The sequence below is a fragment of the Setaria viridis genome, chromosome 7 (assembly GCF_005286985.2).
Source record: "Setaria viridis chromosome 7, Setaria_viridis_v4.0, whole genome shotgun sequence".
In the NCBI taxonomy this organism is placed as follows: domain Eukaryota; kingdom Viridiplantae; phylum Streptophyta; class Magnoliopsida; order Poales; family Poaceae; genus Setaria; species Setaria viridis.
In genome coordinates this window covers 34,131,776-34,148,202 of record NC_048269.2, presented here as the reverse complement: position 1 = coordinate 34,148,202, position 16,427 = coordinate 34,131,776, and the positions used below count along the sequence as shown (strand labels likewise).

Sequence of the window (16,427 nt, the reverse complement as noted above, 5' to 3'; positions counted from 1 at the left end):
CAGCTCTCTCTTGCCTGGCTGCCTCTTGGGCCGCCGTTGGGCCCATACGTTACTGTTTTGGGTCTCCTCTACCGCAGCGGGGTTTAAGCAACAGCAGAGCAGCAGACCAGCAGCCTCGCCTCGCCGCCACCAATCATCCGCCGTCCCCTCTCTCCCATCGGCTGCTTCCGCCGCCGCGTGCGCCACTCCGCTTCTACCCCCGACGTTGCCTCGTCTATTGGTCGAGTTCGATCCCCATTCCTTGCTGGGATTGGGAACCCGGAGTCCCCAACCCTAGCGAGGCGCGAGGGAACGAGCAAGCGGGTCGACGATGCCGAGCTTCCCTCCTCCCGGCGCCGTCACTGTCTGCGAGATCAACCGCGACCTAGGTGCCTACCCCATCTAATCGATTCCTACTGCTTGACGACCTCTGAATCAGTTGGTATCAGCGATTTGTGCTCATCTCACCCTTCCCTGGTCTCTTTCGCAGTTGCGGCAGATTCCTTGTCCGACGACCGCGCCAAGGAAGCATACGGGGATGTCCTTGTCAGTTCACTTTCCTAGAAATTTCGCCTTTACTTATATTTACGAGAAGCGAATTGTGCTTACCTGACCGACGGATTTTTATCAATTTGGGGTTTGGCATTTGCAGGGAATGGTCTTCAGCCCCATCCCTTTCCAGCCAGACGCTCTTCCCCCCATCCGCGAGCCCCCTGCTGCTGAGCAAACTGAGTCCAATGAGAATGTACCCGCAGCTAGTGTGACTTCCTCCATATCAGAGTTCTTCAAACGGATGATCTTCCCTCCACAAGAAGTGAGTTGGATTGCTGTATCTGAACTACTTTATTTACTCCAATGTGCCCCAAGTATCTTTCTGTCCACCCACAGAGACTTGCACACTTAAACCATTTCTGTGTGCATTATAAGAGGTTGGCAGGAATTTTTTTTTATCTTCTTGTAAAAGAATGTCTAGGGATGAAAACGGTCGGGAAAAAAGGTCTAACCACTTTTGATTTCGTATTTTTATGCGGGAACGGAACGAAATTGGGAAAACTCGGTCGGGAATGCGAAATCGGATATACGGGATGTCGGAAACGAAGCAATTCGATCGGAAGTATATTGATAACGGTCGGGAATCGATAATTAGCGGGAACAACAAACCACCTAAACACAAAAAGATACAAATATGGTACTACCAACTACAGTGTGCATAGTAGTACCGCGTAGCAAATATACGCGTATATTACCAAGTTATATGATTAATCCTTTATTTTAAATGGACTTGTGATGTGTCATACACCCATAGAATAATAGAACATGGAATGTTATTTTTAAATCGTCAGAATATTTATGCAAATAAAACTACAGAACTACCAAAAAAAGAAAATGGAAAAGAAAAATGAACAAAGGGCCAAACCTTGCTGCTCCATGCGTGAATTCCTGGGCCAAGCATGGAATGATGGGCCGCATGCATGACTCGTCAGCTCCTTGCCTCCTCTCTTCTAATGCACAGAGGCCAGCCGCCAGCAGGTGCATTTAGTCCCACCTCACCAAGCGAATCACCGGTGTGTGCGCATGTGAGCTATAAAGCAGACCGAAGGGGCGGTGGGCAACTGGGTGGGGCAGTTGAGTCTTGGCTGTGTTTGGTCTAAGATTTGAGCTTGCTAAATGGGTGAAAACCGGGATAAAAACAGGAATTCCCGGGTGGAAACGGGAATCCGAGAAAACGGTCGGGAAATTCCTTAAATTGTTTCTGCTCCTGTTACTGGGACTCAGCTCCCGGTTCCCGACCGATTTTGATTTTTTTTCCCAGCTTATCCGGAAACAGTTGGGAAAATGGGTAAACGGGGTCAGTCGGGACGGGAACTTTCCCGGCCTGTTTTCACCCCTAAGAATGTCAATGTCCAGTCCCAGAGGCTGAATGCATTGCCTGTTTCTCACTTCTCCACAGTGAGCCTACATGATTGTAACTTGGTTCAGTAGCTTTCGCATAGTAATGTTAGCATTAGCTGTGGATCTATGAATGGATTTGCTGATCACTCCATCATAATTTCTAAATTGCTGTCATTACAAAGTTATCTCAAAATTAAAGCCTCAAGTTTTTATCCAGCACCCTGTATTTGCCTCCTTATTGTTGAATTAGCTAAGTTCCTCCATGTGATTCTTTTTAAGAAAATCATTATACTCATGCTCATGAATAGTCATTCTGTTTTACCAGCCAAATCTGCTACAAAAATTTGACACCCAGAAAATAAGTTGGAATCCGCACAAGCATTGTCTAGCATTTGTGTCCGGGAAGAACCAGGTTACAGTACATGACTTTGAGGATTCAGGTGAGATCTGCCTACCTTGTTCTCTTGTATTATGTTCTGAACTATATACATCAACTTAGTTGCAGCACATAATAATGACCAACCCTTTTAACAGATGCTAAAGAGCCGTGCATTTTGACAAGTGACCATGTTAAGGCAATTGAGTGGAGACCAAATAGTGGCAAGATGATTGCAGTTGCCTGCAAGTGTGTATTACTACTGCCTGATCATATAGCTCTTTAACATGGCTCTTCACTCTTGTCATGTCTTAATAATTGCTGGCATATTTTACTTTTAGATTAAGGTGATCATTTTCTTTTTAGGGGAGGGATATGCCTCTGGTCAGCATCATATCCTGGCAATGCTCCATTCATGAAAGCTGGGGTCACCTCTTCTTCCCTTAGTGCCTTCCGTTCTGGTGATCAGTGGATACTGGTGGATGTTCTTCGTGATTCTTCTGCTGAGCAAGTTAGTGCACTTTGTTGGAAGCCTGATGGAAGATATCCTTGATATAAATTTTCATAAGCATCTGGCAAAGGCTATCGTTTGTTTTCATATATCTTGTTTTAAAACTAAACTTCAATATTAATGTGGGCTAACTGCATAAAATTCAATTTTTGCTGAATTCCTGATGTCTACATCCACTGTGCATACATGAAAGTTTACAAGTAGTAGTAGTTATTTGTGGGGAGAACTAACCACTTGTATATATAGTTTCCTTGACAAATCTCCACATACTTGGCATCTGCCTCCTGCAATAGTCCATCTTTTACAATTTGGGATGTTTCTCAAGGTAGGCATAGCTATCTTTTTCTAAATTCAGACAACAAATCCCAGTTGATATAGAACTGTGTACTTATATCTGGAAGCTTCTTCTTTTGCTACAGGGTTGGGTACTCCTATACGGCGTGGATTAAGTAATATATCACTACTGCGGTGGTCACCTAGTGGAGATTACCTTCTAGCTGCTAAATTGTATGGTCAATTTCCATTTCGATTTTGACATTTCTAGTTACTAATATTTCCAAAGATTTACAAAATTCATTTTATATTAGTGATGGAACTTTTCACTTCTGGGAGACAAACACATGGACTTCAGAACCTTGGTCTTCATCTAATGGATATGTGTCTGTAAGTAAGATACTCAGTCCTAGATACCTATTTTTTGAACATTTTTTTACATTGGAGCACAATACTCCTCAGTGAAGGAGCAAGCAACTTAATGCACTTTATAGATTTCTTGTTCCTTTAGAGGTTATATGGGATCAGTTAGGCTATCATATAAGTTATCTTGAAGTTGATATCTTTAGCATCTAACTGATGCGTAAGGAACATAATACCTATTTTCAAATAGCATATGAACCTTGGATTTCAATACAAATACAGTTTATTTTCTTTATCCATAACAACCTTATATTTTTTTGTTCTCAATAATTTCTGAATGATTTGTAGTCCCAACAGCTGACAATAGTTTGATTTTATAAAAAAGAATAGCGAAATGAGATTTGTTGATTTGGTGGATAAATTCTTTTGGAAACAATATAGATGCTTGTTTGCAGTTAATAGTGACTAACTCTAGTTTGGTAATTTGAATATTGTAAATATTGCATAAAGCTTAGTTTGATTGGATTGTATCTAAGCTATAGCAATACATAATCTTGCTTCATGGCCAATCTACTTGGCAGCAACACATAATGTATCCATTGTACCCTCCTTACAAATTGGATGGTATTTGTTCTACTGTTTGTCTGTTTCCTGTTTTTGCTTATTTCTACTTTGGTTCCTCTCAGGGAGCGAATTGGGATCCAGAAGGCCATGTTGCATTGTTATCCTTTTCTAACTCGACAACACTTGGCTCAATTCACTTTTCATCTAAGCCACCATCTTTAGGTATGTGCAGATATCCCTGCAAAAAATTTGTTGCTAAAACTAGCGCTGTACTATTTGTCTGATTAATCCTGATAATTTGTCCCGTGTTCCTTTTCTTCAGATGCCCATCTCCTACCGGTTGAACTTCCAGAAATTTCCTCCCTGATTGTAAGGTAACGGCAGAGGCATTAGACTTATAAGCTCTTGATATGTGTACCTCATGCTACATAATTTTGCCATCCTGCATCCTCATTTGAGCTGATGATATTTCAACTAACCTCATTGGCAATTAATTAATAATTTGTTTGCCATGTATTTTTTATGCAGTGAATCCACTCTCATATTATCTAATTCAGAATCCATTATTAATGTATATAGCATAGGTTTATAGGATCACAAGAAAAGACAAGCACTTGTTAACTAACGGAAGCATGCAACTATTTATTTCCATAAATTATCTTCAGAATCTGCCTTTTACTACCACTGCACTGCACATGTTTTCGTTTAGTAGACTTTGTATTTAGGAAGGTCACCATTCTTATAGCCTAAAACTAGAATCTTACTTTGATTCACACACTTATGCTTTAATTGCTTCATCTAGCCGAGGCATAGAGAAATTAGCATGGGATGCTTCAGGGGAGCGTCTGGCATTGTCGTTCAAAGATGGAAATGAAATGTACCGTGGCCTTGTTGCTGTATATGACGTGAGGAGATCTCCACTTGTCTCACTATCACTAGTGTAAGAGCAAACTTTTCCTATTTACTGCATCATGTTGATCATTAACTTGTGTTTCAATGTTATTCCTTAACCATTCTTTGATGATATTCCTCTGTGCGCATCCAGTGGATTCATTAGAGGACCTGGAGAAGGAGCAAAACCACTTGCTTTTGCTTTTCATAACAAATTTAAGCAAGGACCCTTGCTTTCTGTGGTAAGATATCTGGGAATCCTGCACATTCAGTTAGACAACCATGGCTTGTGCTTCCAACTTGTTTTGTTCACGTATGGTTCCACTACACATGCAGTGCTGGAGCAGTGGCTGGTGCTGTACATATCCACTGATACTTCATTCCCATTAACTACAATGTAAGTTTCTTCAGCAGGCTTGATATTTCAGTTACCTATGATGACTTGATATTTGTGTTCCCTGCTGATAATTCCACGTTCGTTTCCTTTTGATGTCTAGCGACTAGTGTGGCGTCTTGTCAGTTCAGGACTGAATGTTTTAACTAGTGCTGTCGACCTGGAAGATTGAATGTTTCACTTACAGGTGGAAGACAATGTTTCAAGTACTGTTGATGTCTTGTATAGTGCACTGCAGCCTTGCTTTGTTAAGCAGGTGCAGTTTCTATATATGCGCCTAGGAGAAATGCAAAGCATGAATTGCATCCCGTGGGTGTAACATTGTAACTTGTGAAAGGGAGTCTATTAACGGATTTGTCTCCAGATGTATTTGACCTGTATTACATTTGATTTATGTTGAATTTACCGGTTTGGTTTTTCAGTAGACGTCGATTTTTATATATAGCTCTCTAAAGCAAACATACGGAGAGTTAAGAATATTCGATAAATTTTGCCGTAGTTTCCTATCGTGTAGTGTAGTGCGACATGTGCTCTTAAAGCTTGATGTCCTCTTAGGCAAATTTCACATGCTCAAAAAAGACTTGTACGAGTAATAATACAGAAATCAATCAGTGCAAGCAGCATGATGGTGGCTGGCTGATGACGCACAACCGCTGTATCCTGTTGCCATCGATAGGACTTGCCCTTTTATTTTCTTGTTTTCGCTAGCAATATGCCTTGTTGAATGGTCACTCATGCACCAAGTCGAGCTTGAGCTTTTCAGCAATTGCCAGTTATACTTGATCACCACTGCCAATTATACTTGCAATTGGTGGAGAGGCAATAATTCGACGAGTCGGAGCTCTAGATGTTGATGAGTTGCTCGATCGCCTTTTAATGACGGGCATAATTTCTCTAAATAGTAGATGGTGATCGCGTAAGGTCAAGAGAGATTTGTGGGTAACCTACCGTTTGATGGGTTCAGAAATGACCTTTTACACTTGAGAGGAGATAGTGCATCCTCCACTATTCATAGCATTATCATTCGTCATTAAAAAGACGAGCAACTCATCAAACCCATCCATCTATGATCATTCGTTTAATGTTTTTACTACCGTAGCATAACACGGAACCTTGTACTCTTTGTACTCCTTGTACTAATAAACCTTGAGAAACTAGGATCCGGTTTGATCAAAGCCCAAAGCAGAGTAAAAACAAGTCATTCTGTTCTGTTCTGTTCTGCCACCATCAACACTAATCCATATCTGCAGCAGTCGTGCAGTCTCAGAAGAATAGCATGGGGCCTGATAGCAAGCAGATATACAGGAACACAGATCACACCATAGTTTGTGCAAAGTATGAACCCACACATCATATAGTTAACCCTGTCTCTATTGCAACTTGTGATGTATTGCTTCACATTTCCGCCACACGTTCGTGCTGATCCAGAGCCAGGTCGAATGACGTGAAGGAGTAGGGAGCGAGCAAGGCCTGCATCTCTTCTCCCGCATTCGGCAGCTCTCTGCTAACCGGCACCACCTGCATAGTTTTGCCAGTCTCGATTTTAGACAGTGCTAAAGCAAATGCCGGAGTCTAAGTGTAGGCTTCAAAGTTCAGAAATTTTTCGTACTGCCATATGGGAGCTGTATACTAGTTGACAAATTGCTATCGGTTTCAGAGCTTGTACTAAAAGGTTAATAGGAAAAAAACACTCATCCTCTTACATTATTTGGGTTGCTGAACGAATTTTCATCCATCACATTGCTGGATGTCAGAACAGTGACTCTTGATCGCATTGTATCAACACCAACTTGGAGTCCATGTGCACTTATTGTCAGGCTCACAGCATGAGGCCCGAAGTTTACGATCTACAAAGGATTTGGAGGTCAAAGTAATAACCATATCTAAGGATATCCAAACTTCGCGAATATTATAGCGCTTGTCAAATGAGCTGAATCAATTACACGCAGGCTACAACAAATTAGAAACTGTTGGTTTTACCTTTACCCTCAGGAAGCTATTCTCAGTGTCCCTCCAGGTAATTGCGGATGCTGCCAATGAATCAGAGTAGCTGGATGCGATTGTAATTGGATGGATCACAGCACCACTTGATTCACGGAAAAATGTCTGCATCCAGTAACTGGGAGTTCCGTACTGTTGCCAGGAGTTGAAGACTATTGCATCTGGGTTCCATTTCCAGCTGATATAAAAAGTTTCAGACATAATCACTGTTGTTGCCAAAATAAGAAGGCTTAGACGAACAAAAGAATGGAGCTCAGCAATACTAACCCAGGATCGTTGTCATTGACGAAGAGTGGCGCATAACTAGCCATCTGAACGATGTCACTGCAAAGAAGCATCACGCAGAGCCCCCTCATTAACACACAAGAAGTAATGGTTTGTTACTCACTGTCAGTATTTAAGAATACTTTATAGAGCTACTCCTGTAATCTCTGAAAATTTTTAGATCACCTGTTCTTTTCTACTCCAGTGAGGAATGCAGCCTCTGCCAGTGAAGCAAGGAGGCTTCCATTACCAGCATCCTTTTGTTCTGTAACTGCATATTCGCTGACAAACACCTGAATATGAACATAGGATAGTCAATTTACTTCCTGTCTGACATCTGATGATGTCAATAAGAAAGAGAACAAGGTTGAATAGTGCTTCTTGAGACCTGATGAACAGTATCTATACTACTTGATAGCTAAATTCATCTACTTGAACATGTTTTTTTGGGGGGCGGAAACAGTATGGGAGACCCCTACTGCAGTATTTATTTATATAGAAATATAATAAAAGGCACAAACAAATGTACAAAAAAAAGGGAAAGGAAACTAGATAAAAGGGAAAGGAATGGATTCAACACATCATTGTTGGAATTTGCATATCTACATGATAAGTCTAACAATATATCTAACGTGTTTTAATAAGCAAAGATGTAAGTCTCATTACAGAACAAGATGGAAAAATGTGTCTTACAGAAGTTGCATCCTTTATGAGCCATTTTTATAAAATCTGTTACCAAAATAAATCTCTCCACAGAAACCATATAAACTAAATTATACCTTTGGTCCTGTACGTGATGTCCTATCAAACTTACTTTTCATGAGGAAAAGATCAGTAGAACTGTTATAGATCTGCAAAAAAGGGTGATATTTTTAGGACGGTCAATAGAAGTACATCAAGAAAAACTCCATTATGAAGTCACGAGAGAAAAGGTAAATGGGGAAAAATGAGACTCGAAAGCAATAGGCTTACATGGAAGTCATACAAATCTGCAGGATGGTCAAGTGCCTCAGATGAGCCGTCACAGTTTGAAATCATTTGAATGTCTGGATATGCTTCTCTTATAGCATTATAAAATTTGAGGTAGTTTCCTGTTCAGTATTAAAGAACATCATGTCAAAGTGGTTATTCTTGAGAAGCTCAGTATTACTTCAGAGAAATTAGTGAGGTTACTGTAGACCTAAGGAAGCTGGTAAATTGAACTGCCCAATTTTTTTATGGTTTTGTTTTCATCCTTTATTGCTCCATAACTTTAAAAACATGTACCACAGGATCAAGTAGTTCCTTAGTAATAACCGGAAAAAGATGAAAGAAGGGGAGAAATGGTGAAGAAAAACAGTAGTTTGCAGATTAACAGGAAGCGAGTGCCAGAATGTGCTAATTAAAAGCCAATGTTAGTGACGAAAAAATACGTTCTTTATAATTTGCATATATATTATTTAATTTATTAAAAACTTTACCTTGGTAAAATTCCTTCTGACAGTCTTCATTCCCAATCGCAACATACTTCAGTGGAAAACGTTTTCGATGTCCCATTGCAGCTCTAACAGAACCCCAATTCGATTCTGCACTCCCCTTGGCAAACTCAAGACTATCCAATACATCCTAAAGAAGGAAGGATGAAATTATTTCCAGAAATTGTGGATTTAAATTATTGAGAAATGCACATTGGCATGGTGGTAATCGCTGCAACTACGAGACAAGAAAATAGAGAGGAGGAAATATTTAAAGAACATTGGCATAGATGATCAACTAGCCAATTGTTACTGTCTTGTCTTTATTTCTTTAAAAACAATTTATGACAATTTGGCTTCATCAAAGTTTAGTCCGTGGCCTTAAGGATAGCAAAGTAGAAAATTGTGTCAATCGCATCCCTTATAAAATAGTAGTTAACATAGTGTGAGTGCTTTGAGACATTTAATCAAGCACACAAATAAATATGTGCTCATGTCATTCAATCCTGGGAATTAGTCATTACAGGATTTCCTTTTGACAATATCACCAAGTTTACTAAGAAGGAATTTTTTTCTGTTACGTCATCCGAACAATGAAAGATCTAGGGAGTTCAAAATTACCTTGACAAAAGGTGCAATACTATTGGTGTCAACTCCCTCATTGTGGCTGATTCCTAAATTTCAAGATAAAGTATCCAGAATTAGTGACATGCTATTGATGATTATAGATAAACTGGAAAATGTATAAAGTCTCAAGTAATATTTACCGGCATTAAAGACCCAGATAGGGGCAGCACCCAGGTCTTCTGAAAGCTTTTGTCAAAATTTTGAAACAAAAACATAATCAGTTATGGTGAAAATGAAAGAGGCAAACTTACGACATTAATCAACAAATCAACATTTGCCTGGAGAAACTCAAAATATCCAAGTCCATCATCAGTCCAGTAATTCCAAACGTCTCCATAGTGTCCAGGTCTCTCTTCCCATGGACCAATAGTTTCCTTCCATCTGAAAGCATTTCTTAACAGGTTTCCTTCAACAAAGCAACCCCCTATCAAAAACGATGAACAAATATTGTAACTGTATGGACATAAAGGAAGTTTTCTTGAGTGTGTTAAATATCTATGTGTTATTTGTAACTGTATGGACATAAAGGAAGTTTTCTTTAATGTGTTAAATATCTATGTGTTATAATGTGTTGGTAATAAATCAAGACTTCCCTTGAAATGTGTAGGGATGTGACCTTGAAGTAACAAGAAATGTTTTCTCAGAATACTTTATTCCTCAAAAGGTATAGGTAGTGTTACATTCCTGTGTTTTGTTACCGAGAAAAATCATGTTCTGTTTTACTGTGTTGCGCATATTTTCGGCTATACCAAAAGATAAACAGTGTCACTTGGGTACACTATCTGCAATAATTTCTCTGTTCGTTCAACTAAGTTGATACAAGCTAGGACACTGGGTACTCTTCAACCATGAAAAATATCTTTGACTTTGAGTCTGCTGACTTTTATGTGTTCTAAAGAACAGATGGGAACAATTAAAGAATTGTTTTAAACACAAGCTTTTCATCAGAGAAAAATACAGTTTGTTTCTATCATATTGTTCTAGGTGAGTCATTAGTAATTTTTTGACAAACCTGGTATAGTTGTATGATCAAAGCTTGTTTCAGTACATTTTTGTATTCTAGTTTCTGCCTACTCCTAATGCAAAGGAATGAAAAGTTCACTAGCAAGGTAGCTTCGATTATTTAAAACATAGAAAGTACCAGGGAAACGTAGGAATCGTGGTTTCAAATCCAAAAGCATATACATGAGCTCCTTGCGAAAACCATGGCCCTGTACATGTAAAAAATTCAATTAGAAATTAATGTAAACATAGTAGTAAGGATGGTGTGGCATTATACAAGTAAGATTCAGTTTATTTCAAAATTCTACAAAAATGAGTATAGTTTATCTGATTGATCTAATAGGTTAGAAAAGTGTCTTGGGGTCAACATTTTGGTCAAGATTGATTGTTAATTATGATTGAACAATTCTGATGGCAATATGGCACACATATTATGAAAAGGGCCCATCGAATATATGCCTGCTAATTAAGAAACAGAGCAAGCCTGTATCTTTTCCTACAATTTGTTGTAACCTAAGTTCTTACTGGACCTTTTTTCATGAACATGTTCTTATTGCATCTTCATGAACTGTGTGCAATAAAACATTTTTGGTTGCAAATAGCCAAAAGAGAAATACGCACCTTGTATGTATCTGAGGGCATGAGTGACACTTGATCAAACCATATTACCCCCCTTTTGGAAGTTGTTAGATCAAGTCGTGAAGTTCTGCATGTTTCTTGAGCTAATAGTTTCAGTTCTACCCTTGTCCAGTTTGACACGTCAATATCTCTGAAACAGTCAATATGACATTACATCAGTTATCAAAGAAAAAAGAAGAAACTAAAAAAAATACTCTCTATATCAGGGAAAAGATACATACTGTATATATGCTGATGCCAGGTTTTGCAATGCACCTGAAGGTCTTGAACATGTGAGTGAAGCTGTCAACTCCACAGATTCTGGTGATCTGATGTACATGACTAGATTATAGGTTTTTCCTTCTTCTATGTTCTGGAAAATAAAATAGCCAGAATCTTCATAAAACTACAGGTCAGTGGAAAATGGAAATGGAGTGGAGAAAAATCGTAACAGTAGTTCAAAGGAAGTAAGGGGCGTCCATTTGATAGGCTCCTGAAAGCTTATATTTCCCATGAAAAATCAACATGAATATAAACTAAATAGATAACTCATTAAGTTGTTACTTTCACCTGTAAAAAAATACATTTTGTACAAGGAACAACACTGTACTGTGTCACCTATTGGCTTACAAAAGATTCTTTTGATTAGACTTATATAGTTTCTTGCTGATATGTCAGTTGAGGTATGTATTAGGATGAATATTTTTCATACCATGCCCCAGAATCCCGGGTTGTAGACGCCAACACCGCCAGTTGGGCACTTGTCACATAGAACCTCAATTCTTAGAGCAACAATATTTCTAGTGAAACAGGAGACAGGATCAGTCGTCACATATATGGAAGACTCATCTCCGATGATGCTCCATGGGTCTATGTTTGAAGGGGTATGGGGCCCTCCTGCTTCAAAACCTAAATCACAAAATATGCCCCAGTCAGTTAAGGCTAATAACAAATATATTAATAGAAGTTATAAAAGAAAAAGATAGAATGTTTTTCTTCTATTCTTCTGCGGTTCAATACTGAACTTCAGTTTATTTAGTTATGCAGCAATGCTAAGAATTATCTAAGTAACAGAACTGAGTTGACCAACAAACAGCATACAGAAATGAGGATAATAACACTGTTAATAGAACTTTGTCTAGAATTGTACTTATATAGGACATGTTATGTGCATAACTTGAACAAGTGGATCGATTTACTGTTTACTTTTATTCATTAAATCAATCCACATGTAAGAAGTATGAACCACTGTTATAAGGGACATTTTGGTTATATCTCGCTGACAATGCTGCACTAAAATATAAACAGCACAAGTTGGTTGCTCGCCAGCTCAACACATTCCCTGGCATATTAATTGCCTAGATTTTCAACCTATCTATTAATTTCCTTTGGAACAACAAAGTCAGAAACCTTATCAACTGCGCCCGGTCACTTTGACGGAGCATTTTTCCATGAAGCATAAATAAAAGCTAAGAGTGATAGTAGTACCTCTGTTGCTAACAAGCTCCTCCCAGATTCCACCAGCTCCAGCATGGTTGATCTCCTATAGTATTCACTTATCAAATTACCACAGATAGATATAGGATAACTGAAACCAGCATGGTTTATATGGAATATTCAGATTTTTTTTTCCTTTCATTAAGATGCAGTGAAAATTGAAACCAGTATCAACCAAGAAACTGCTGTGCACAACGTGAATTTGACTGCTTCTTGGTCTAATAAGTAAGCGCAGATAAATTTTCATGGCATTCATGAATGAAAGAAAATTTGAAATAAGATGTGTGAAGACATGGACATGAACTGAAATATCATTATAGTTAATGAGTGCACTGCAGAGTGAACAAATGCTAGAAGCCTACATCCTCAGATGACAAACTCATTCTTCCTCGTAATCGCGAAATCAAAAAAATATGGAAAATCTAATTATGTCTCCTGGGTTAACTCACATGTTCACTGGGACTCCAATTTCTAAAGCCTATAGATCGAACTGTGGTAAGGAGAAGAACCCCACGAGACGGTATGTACAGAAGCATAAAATCTTTTGCTACAACAAATTAAACGTAGAAGCGGATGGATCGATAGAGAATTCATGAAGATGAACTGACACAAAGTTCAAGAAGGAATATCTGACCTCAAAGAATAGTCCGAATAATGTTTCAGGGATCTTCCTAGCAAGCCTCCACGAGGCATCAACTTCAAGTGTTGCTGTCTGCGTCCATTCCAATTCTGCGGCAACGCCTTTGCAGCACAAGGAGAAGAGGAGGAAGGAGAAGAAGATGTTGCAGGAGTAGACGTGCTTCGAACCCATATGCACACTTCTGCATGCCAATAAAACGCTAGTTTAATCAGGCTATCATATCAATCCCATGCATAGAACATGAACAGACAAGGAACTGTGATTATTTGAATGGATGAAACGGAAGGGAGGGGAGGCAATGAAGTGCATGATTGGTAAAAGAGCAAGAAGCAGAGGAGAAAAACAATCAATGTCACTCCACCGGGTTAGGACCTCCTTGGGAATTATAATTAATTAAAACTGCCAGCAACAGAACAAAACCACCAAACGGACTCATATGATAAACATAGTTGCGACGAACTTGAGCATCACCCAGTGAACAAATTAAGAAGGCGCGAGTGAGGCTCTTCTCTTAGGCATTTTCACCAGACAGCTTGAGCTCAACGAAGAAGTTAAGCTGCATGCGATGGAAATGAAAGAGAAGGAGATTTGAGAAGCGAAGGGCGTGTCACCTGAAGAGGGTCGCTCAAGAGTGTGCAATGCTGCGGCAGCGCTCACGCTGAGGAAGGACGGCATGGCGCTTTAAGTAGGCAAATGGCGCTGGAAGCAGTGGGAGGAGGGAGCACAGCAGAGGCGGAGGCCGTCTTGATCAGGGGCGAGGCCCCGCATGTCAGGGACGTTAGTTATAGGATCACCACCAGCAGCAACATGTGGTCACTCCCTCTGCTCGCTCTATGACTATGAGCATGCAAGGGCTGAAGGATAAAAGCACAGCCGATCCCAAGTCTCTCGCCACTGACAAGAACATGTTCAGAATGGTGTAGTAGGGCCGCAGGGTTGGTGTCATCTTCCACCGTATTTGCGAATGATGTGAACACATGTACACTACGTCATGATGCCATACCAGTGCAGTGGCAATCTAATCTGAGTATGTAGTGTACCAACACCCAACAATACAATTCAAGCAATGGCAGATGGCATTGTCCTACAATTAACTGCAGCTAGGAGTAGGACTCCAATTGTTCGAGGGGGATGGCAACGGGTGGTTTCTGAATCGGTGCACCGGCCTGCTGCTGCTGCTGCTGCCAACTCCTGTCCTGACGCACACGAGCAAGCAATGCAATAATGCAAATTGCAATTGCACCGCACCTACCCGAATGGAGATGGGAGAAAGATGAACAAACAACTAATGAAACAAAGCTACGACTGTCAAAAATGGTACTGTCGTGTTGCCATCCATGTATTTTGTATTAGGACTTGCAAGCAACCATAATCAATTAGTGTGGCATGTGCAAATTACAGGATATGTACTTAAAGCTATTTTGTGTATTTTGTTTTTGGCTACGACATCTAAACCAACATCATTACGGAAATAATACTGCTGATTAATTGTATTTTTCTCTTTTCTTCTTTAGTTCTAGTATTATATTATACACAGTTAAGGAACCAACTCCTATCAAGAAACTAATCAATCAGCCAGTACGTCAATAGTAATGTGATATAATGCACATCCCTCCACACCGATCTCATCTCTAGACGTAGTAAGTACTACCATAACAAGAATCAAAACAAAAACGGCTGGTTTGCAACCTCGGCACGCCATGGCCTTGCTATCTTGTCTCATTGTCTATGTGCATACCTAGCTAGCCGATTGAGAACAGAATTTGATTCTCTCTCCAACGAGCCAACAATAGTAGCTGCATGCACCATTTCCAGCTGATCCATTCCATCCGAACAGGCCGGCATTGTTCAGTGCTTCTTCCATCTGCTGAGTTACTACGTTCTATCCGGTCGAGAATATCACGGGCGCAAGGGGATTTCCGCCCCGTCAGATCCGATCTACCTCATCGATATATCAAGCGAAGGTACGGTGTATCTGCTGCATCCACATACACTACGCGGGGATGGGGATGGGCCGGCCTTGTCTTGTGTGCATTTCTGTTCAATCCCAGTACTGTTACCAGTAACCAAAAATACGACCTGAATTATACAACTCCTACTGCATTTTCTTTATGCTAGCCGTCACTCATACGTTGGCATGACAGGTTAATCTGAGGTATTTTTCTTTGGTATTAAATCGATGGTGCTTGATATTCATTCACTTCGTAGGAGCTTTTTATGTACATATTTTTTTTCATCTCAAAGTGAAGAAGACAGATTCGATCCGTGGGCTCTGGTATCCGTCTATACGTACAGTACGTGTGTATGCAGCAGCCCGGCCATTATATTCAGAGCTTAAGGAGGCCTTTCTAATATAATTGGACTTGCACGCGCTGATTTGCCTCCAAAAAGGGGAAAGACTACTTACTTAGCGACAGGTCCACGCGCTTGTAAAACAAAAACTTTAAGTTGATTGCTAGTGGTAAACATTAATTGCCAAAAAATGAAGAGCGATTTTTGAAATAATAACAAAAGGGGAAGATGATCTTAAGGAGCATATTACCACATACTACAGGGGGTTTATTTGCCCTACAAAAAGCAATTTTCAATGATTCAGTCTCAATGGTTGATTACAGATTGACCGCCCAAAAGATTGGACATGAACACGCATGAAAGGTCACTGTGGTTCGAGTGCTCGCAGATAGAGCGTAAAAAATGCTACAAATCCAGCTGCCAAACTAATCCAACCTTGTAGCTGTTGTAGTACGTCGCAAAATTGGAAAATATGAAAAACTCGTCTCCTAGACCCAGTAACAATGTGTATGTTCGCGTGTAATTTGTTGCAACAAATTTGGCCCGTTTGGGTGGGTTACCAGGCCCCCTGACGTCAATGCACGGCCCATTTCATTGGTTACTCTCCTCGAGCACAATCAGCCCATGGTAGGCCCATACACGATGTTGCATCTCCGACGGCCGGAACCCGCGGAGCCTCAAAAGTTTTTTCTAATTTATTTTTTACTCTTAAAAATATAGTATGCTGACTAAAAAAATTGGCAAGAAATGTACACGGTTTTCTAAATATATTGAGTCCGAATTGTATC

General features: G+C 39.9%; 2 protein-coding genes across 2 annotated transcripts; one reads left to right on the top strand and one right to left on the bottom strand.

Annotated features, from left to right (window-relative positions):
- Positions 1-115: 115 nt before the first annotated feature.
- LOC117863457 (aladin) lies at positions 116-5,668 on the top strand. Its single transcript, XM_072295449.1, has 15 exons — positions 116-368; positions 470-525; positions 632-793; positions 2,198-2,312; positions 2,407-2,497; positions 2,615-2,794; positions 3,029-3,084; positions 3,179-3,266; positions 3,347-3,422; positions 4,082-4,181; positions 4,282-4,333; positions 4,762-4,899; positions 5,005-5,092; positions 5,187-5,247; positions 5,348-5,668. The coding sequence occupies exons 1-14, from the start codon at positions 311-313 to the stop codon at positions 5,238-5,240; spliced, it is 1,314 nt and encodes a 437-aa protein (XP_072151550.1). The 5' UTR covers positions 116-310; the 3' UTR covers positions 5,241-5,247; positions 5,348-5,668.
- A 722-nt stretch (positions 5,669-6,390) lies between these two features.
- Positions 6,391-15,477, bottom strand: LOC117863455 (alpha-L-arabinofuranosidase 1). Its single transcript, XM_034747157.2, has 18 exons — positions 13,959-15,477; positions 13,342-13,528; positions 12,699-12,753; positions 11,923-12,119; positions 11,453-11,583; positions 11,214-11,361; positions 10,732-10,801; positions 9,869-10,014; positions 9,731-9,776; positions 9,585-9,637; positions 8,970-9,114; positions 8,482-8,600; positions 8,289-8,360; positions 7,696-7,802; positions 7,513-7,569; positions 7,225-7,423; positions 6,948-7,091; positions 6,391-6,762 (listed from the first exon to the last, which is right to left on the bottom strand). The coding sequence occupies exons 2-18, from the start codon at positions 13,516-13,518 to the stop codon at positions 6,640-6,642; spliced, it is 1,989 nt and encodes a 662-aa protein (XP_034603048.1). The 5' UTR covers positions 13,519-13,528; positions 13,959-15,477; the 3' UTR covers positions 6,391-6,639.
- Positions 15,478-16,427: the final 950 nt, after the last annotated feature.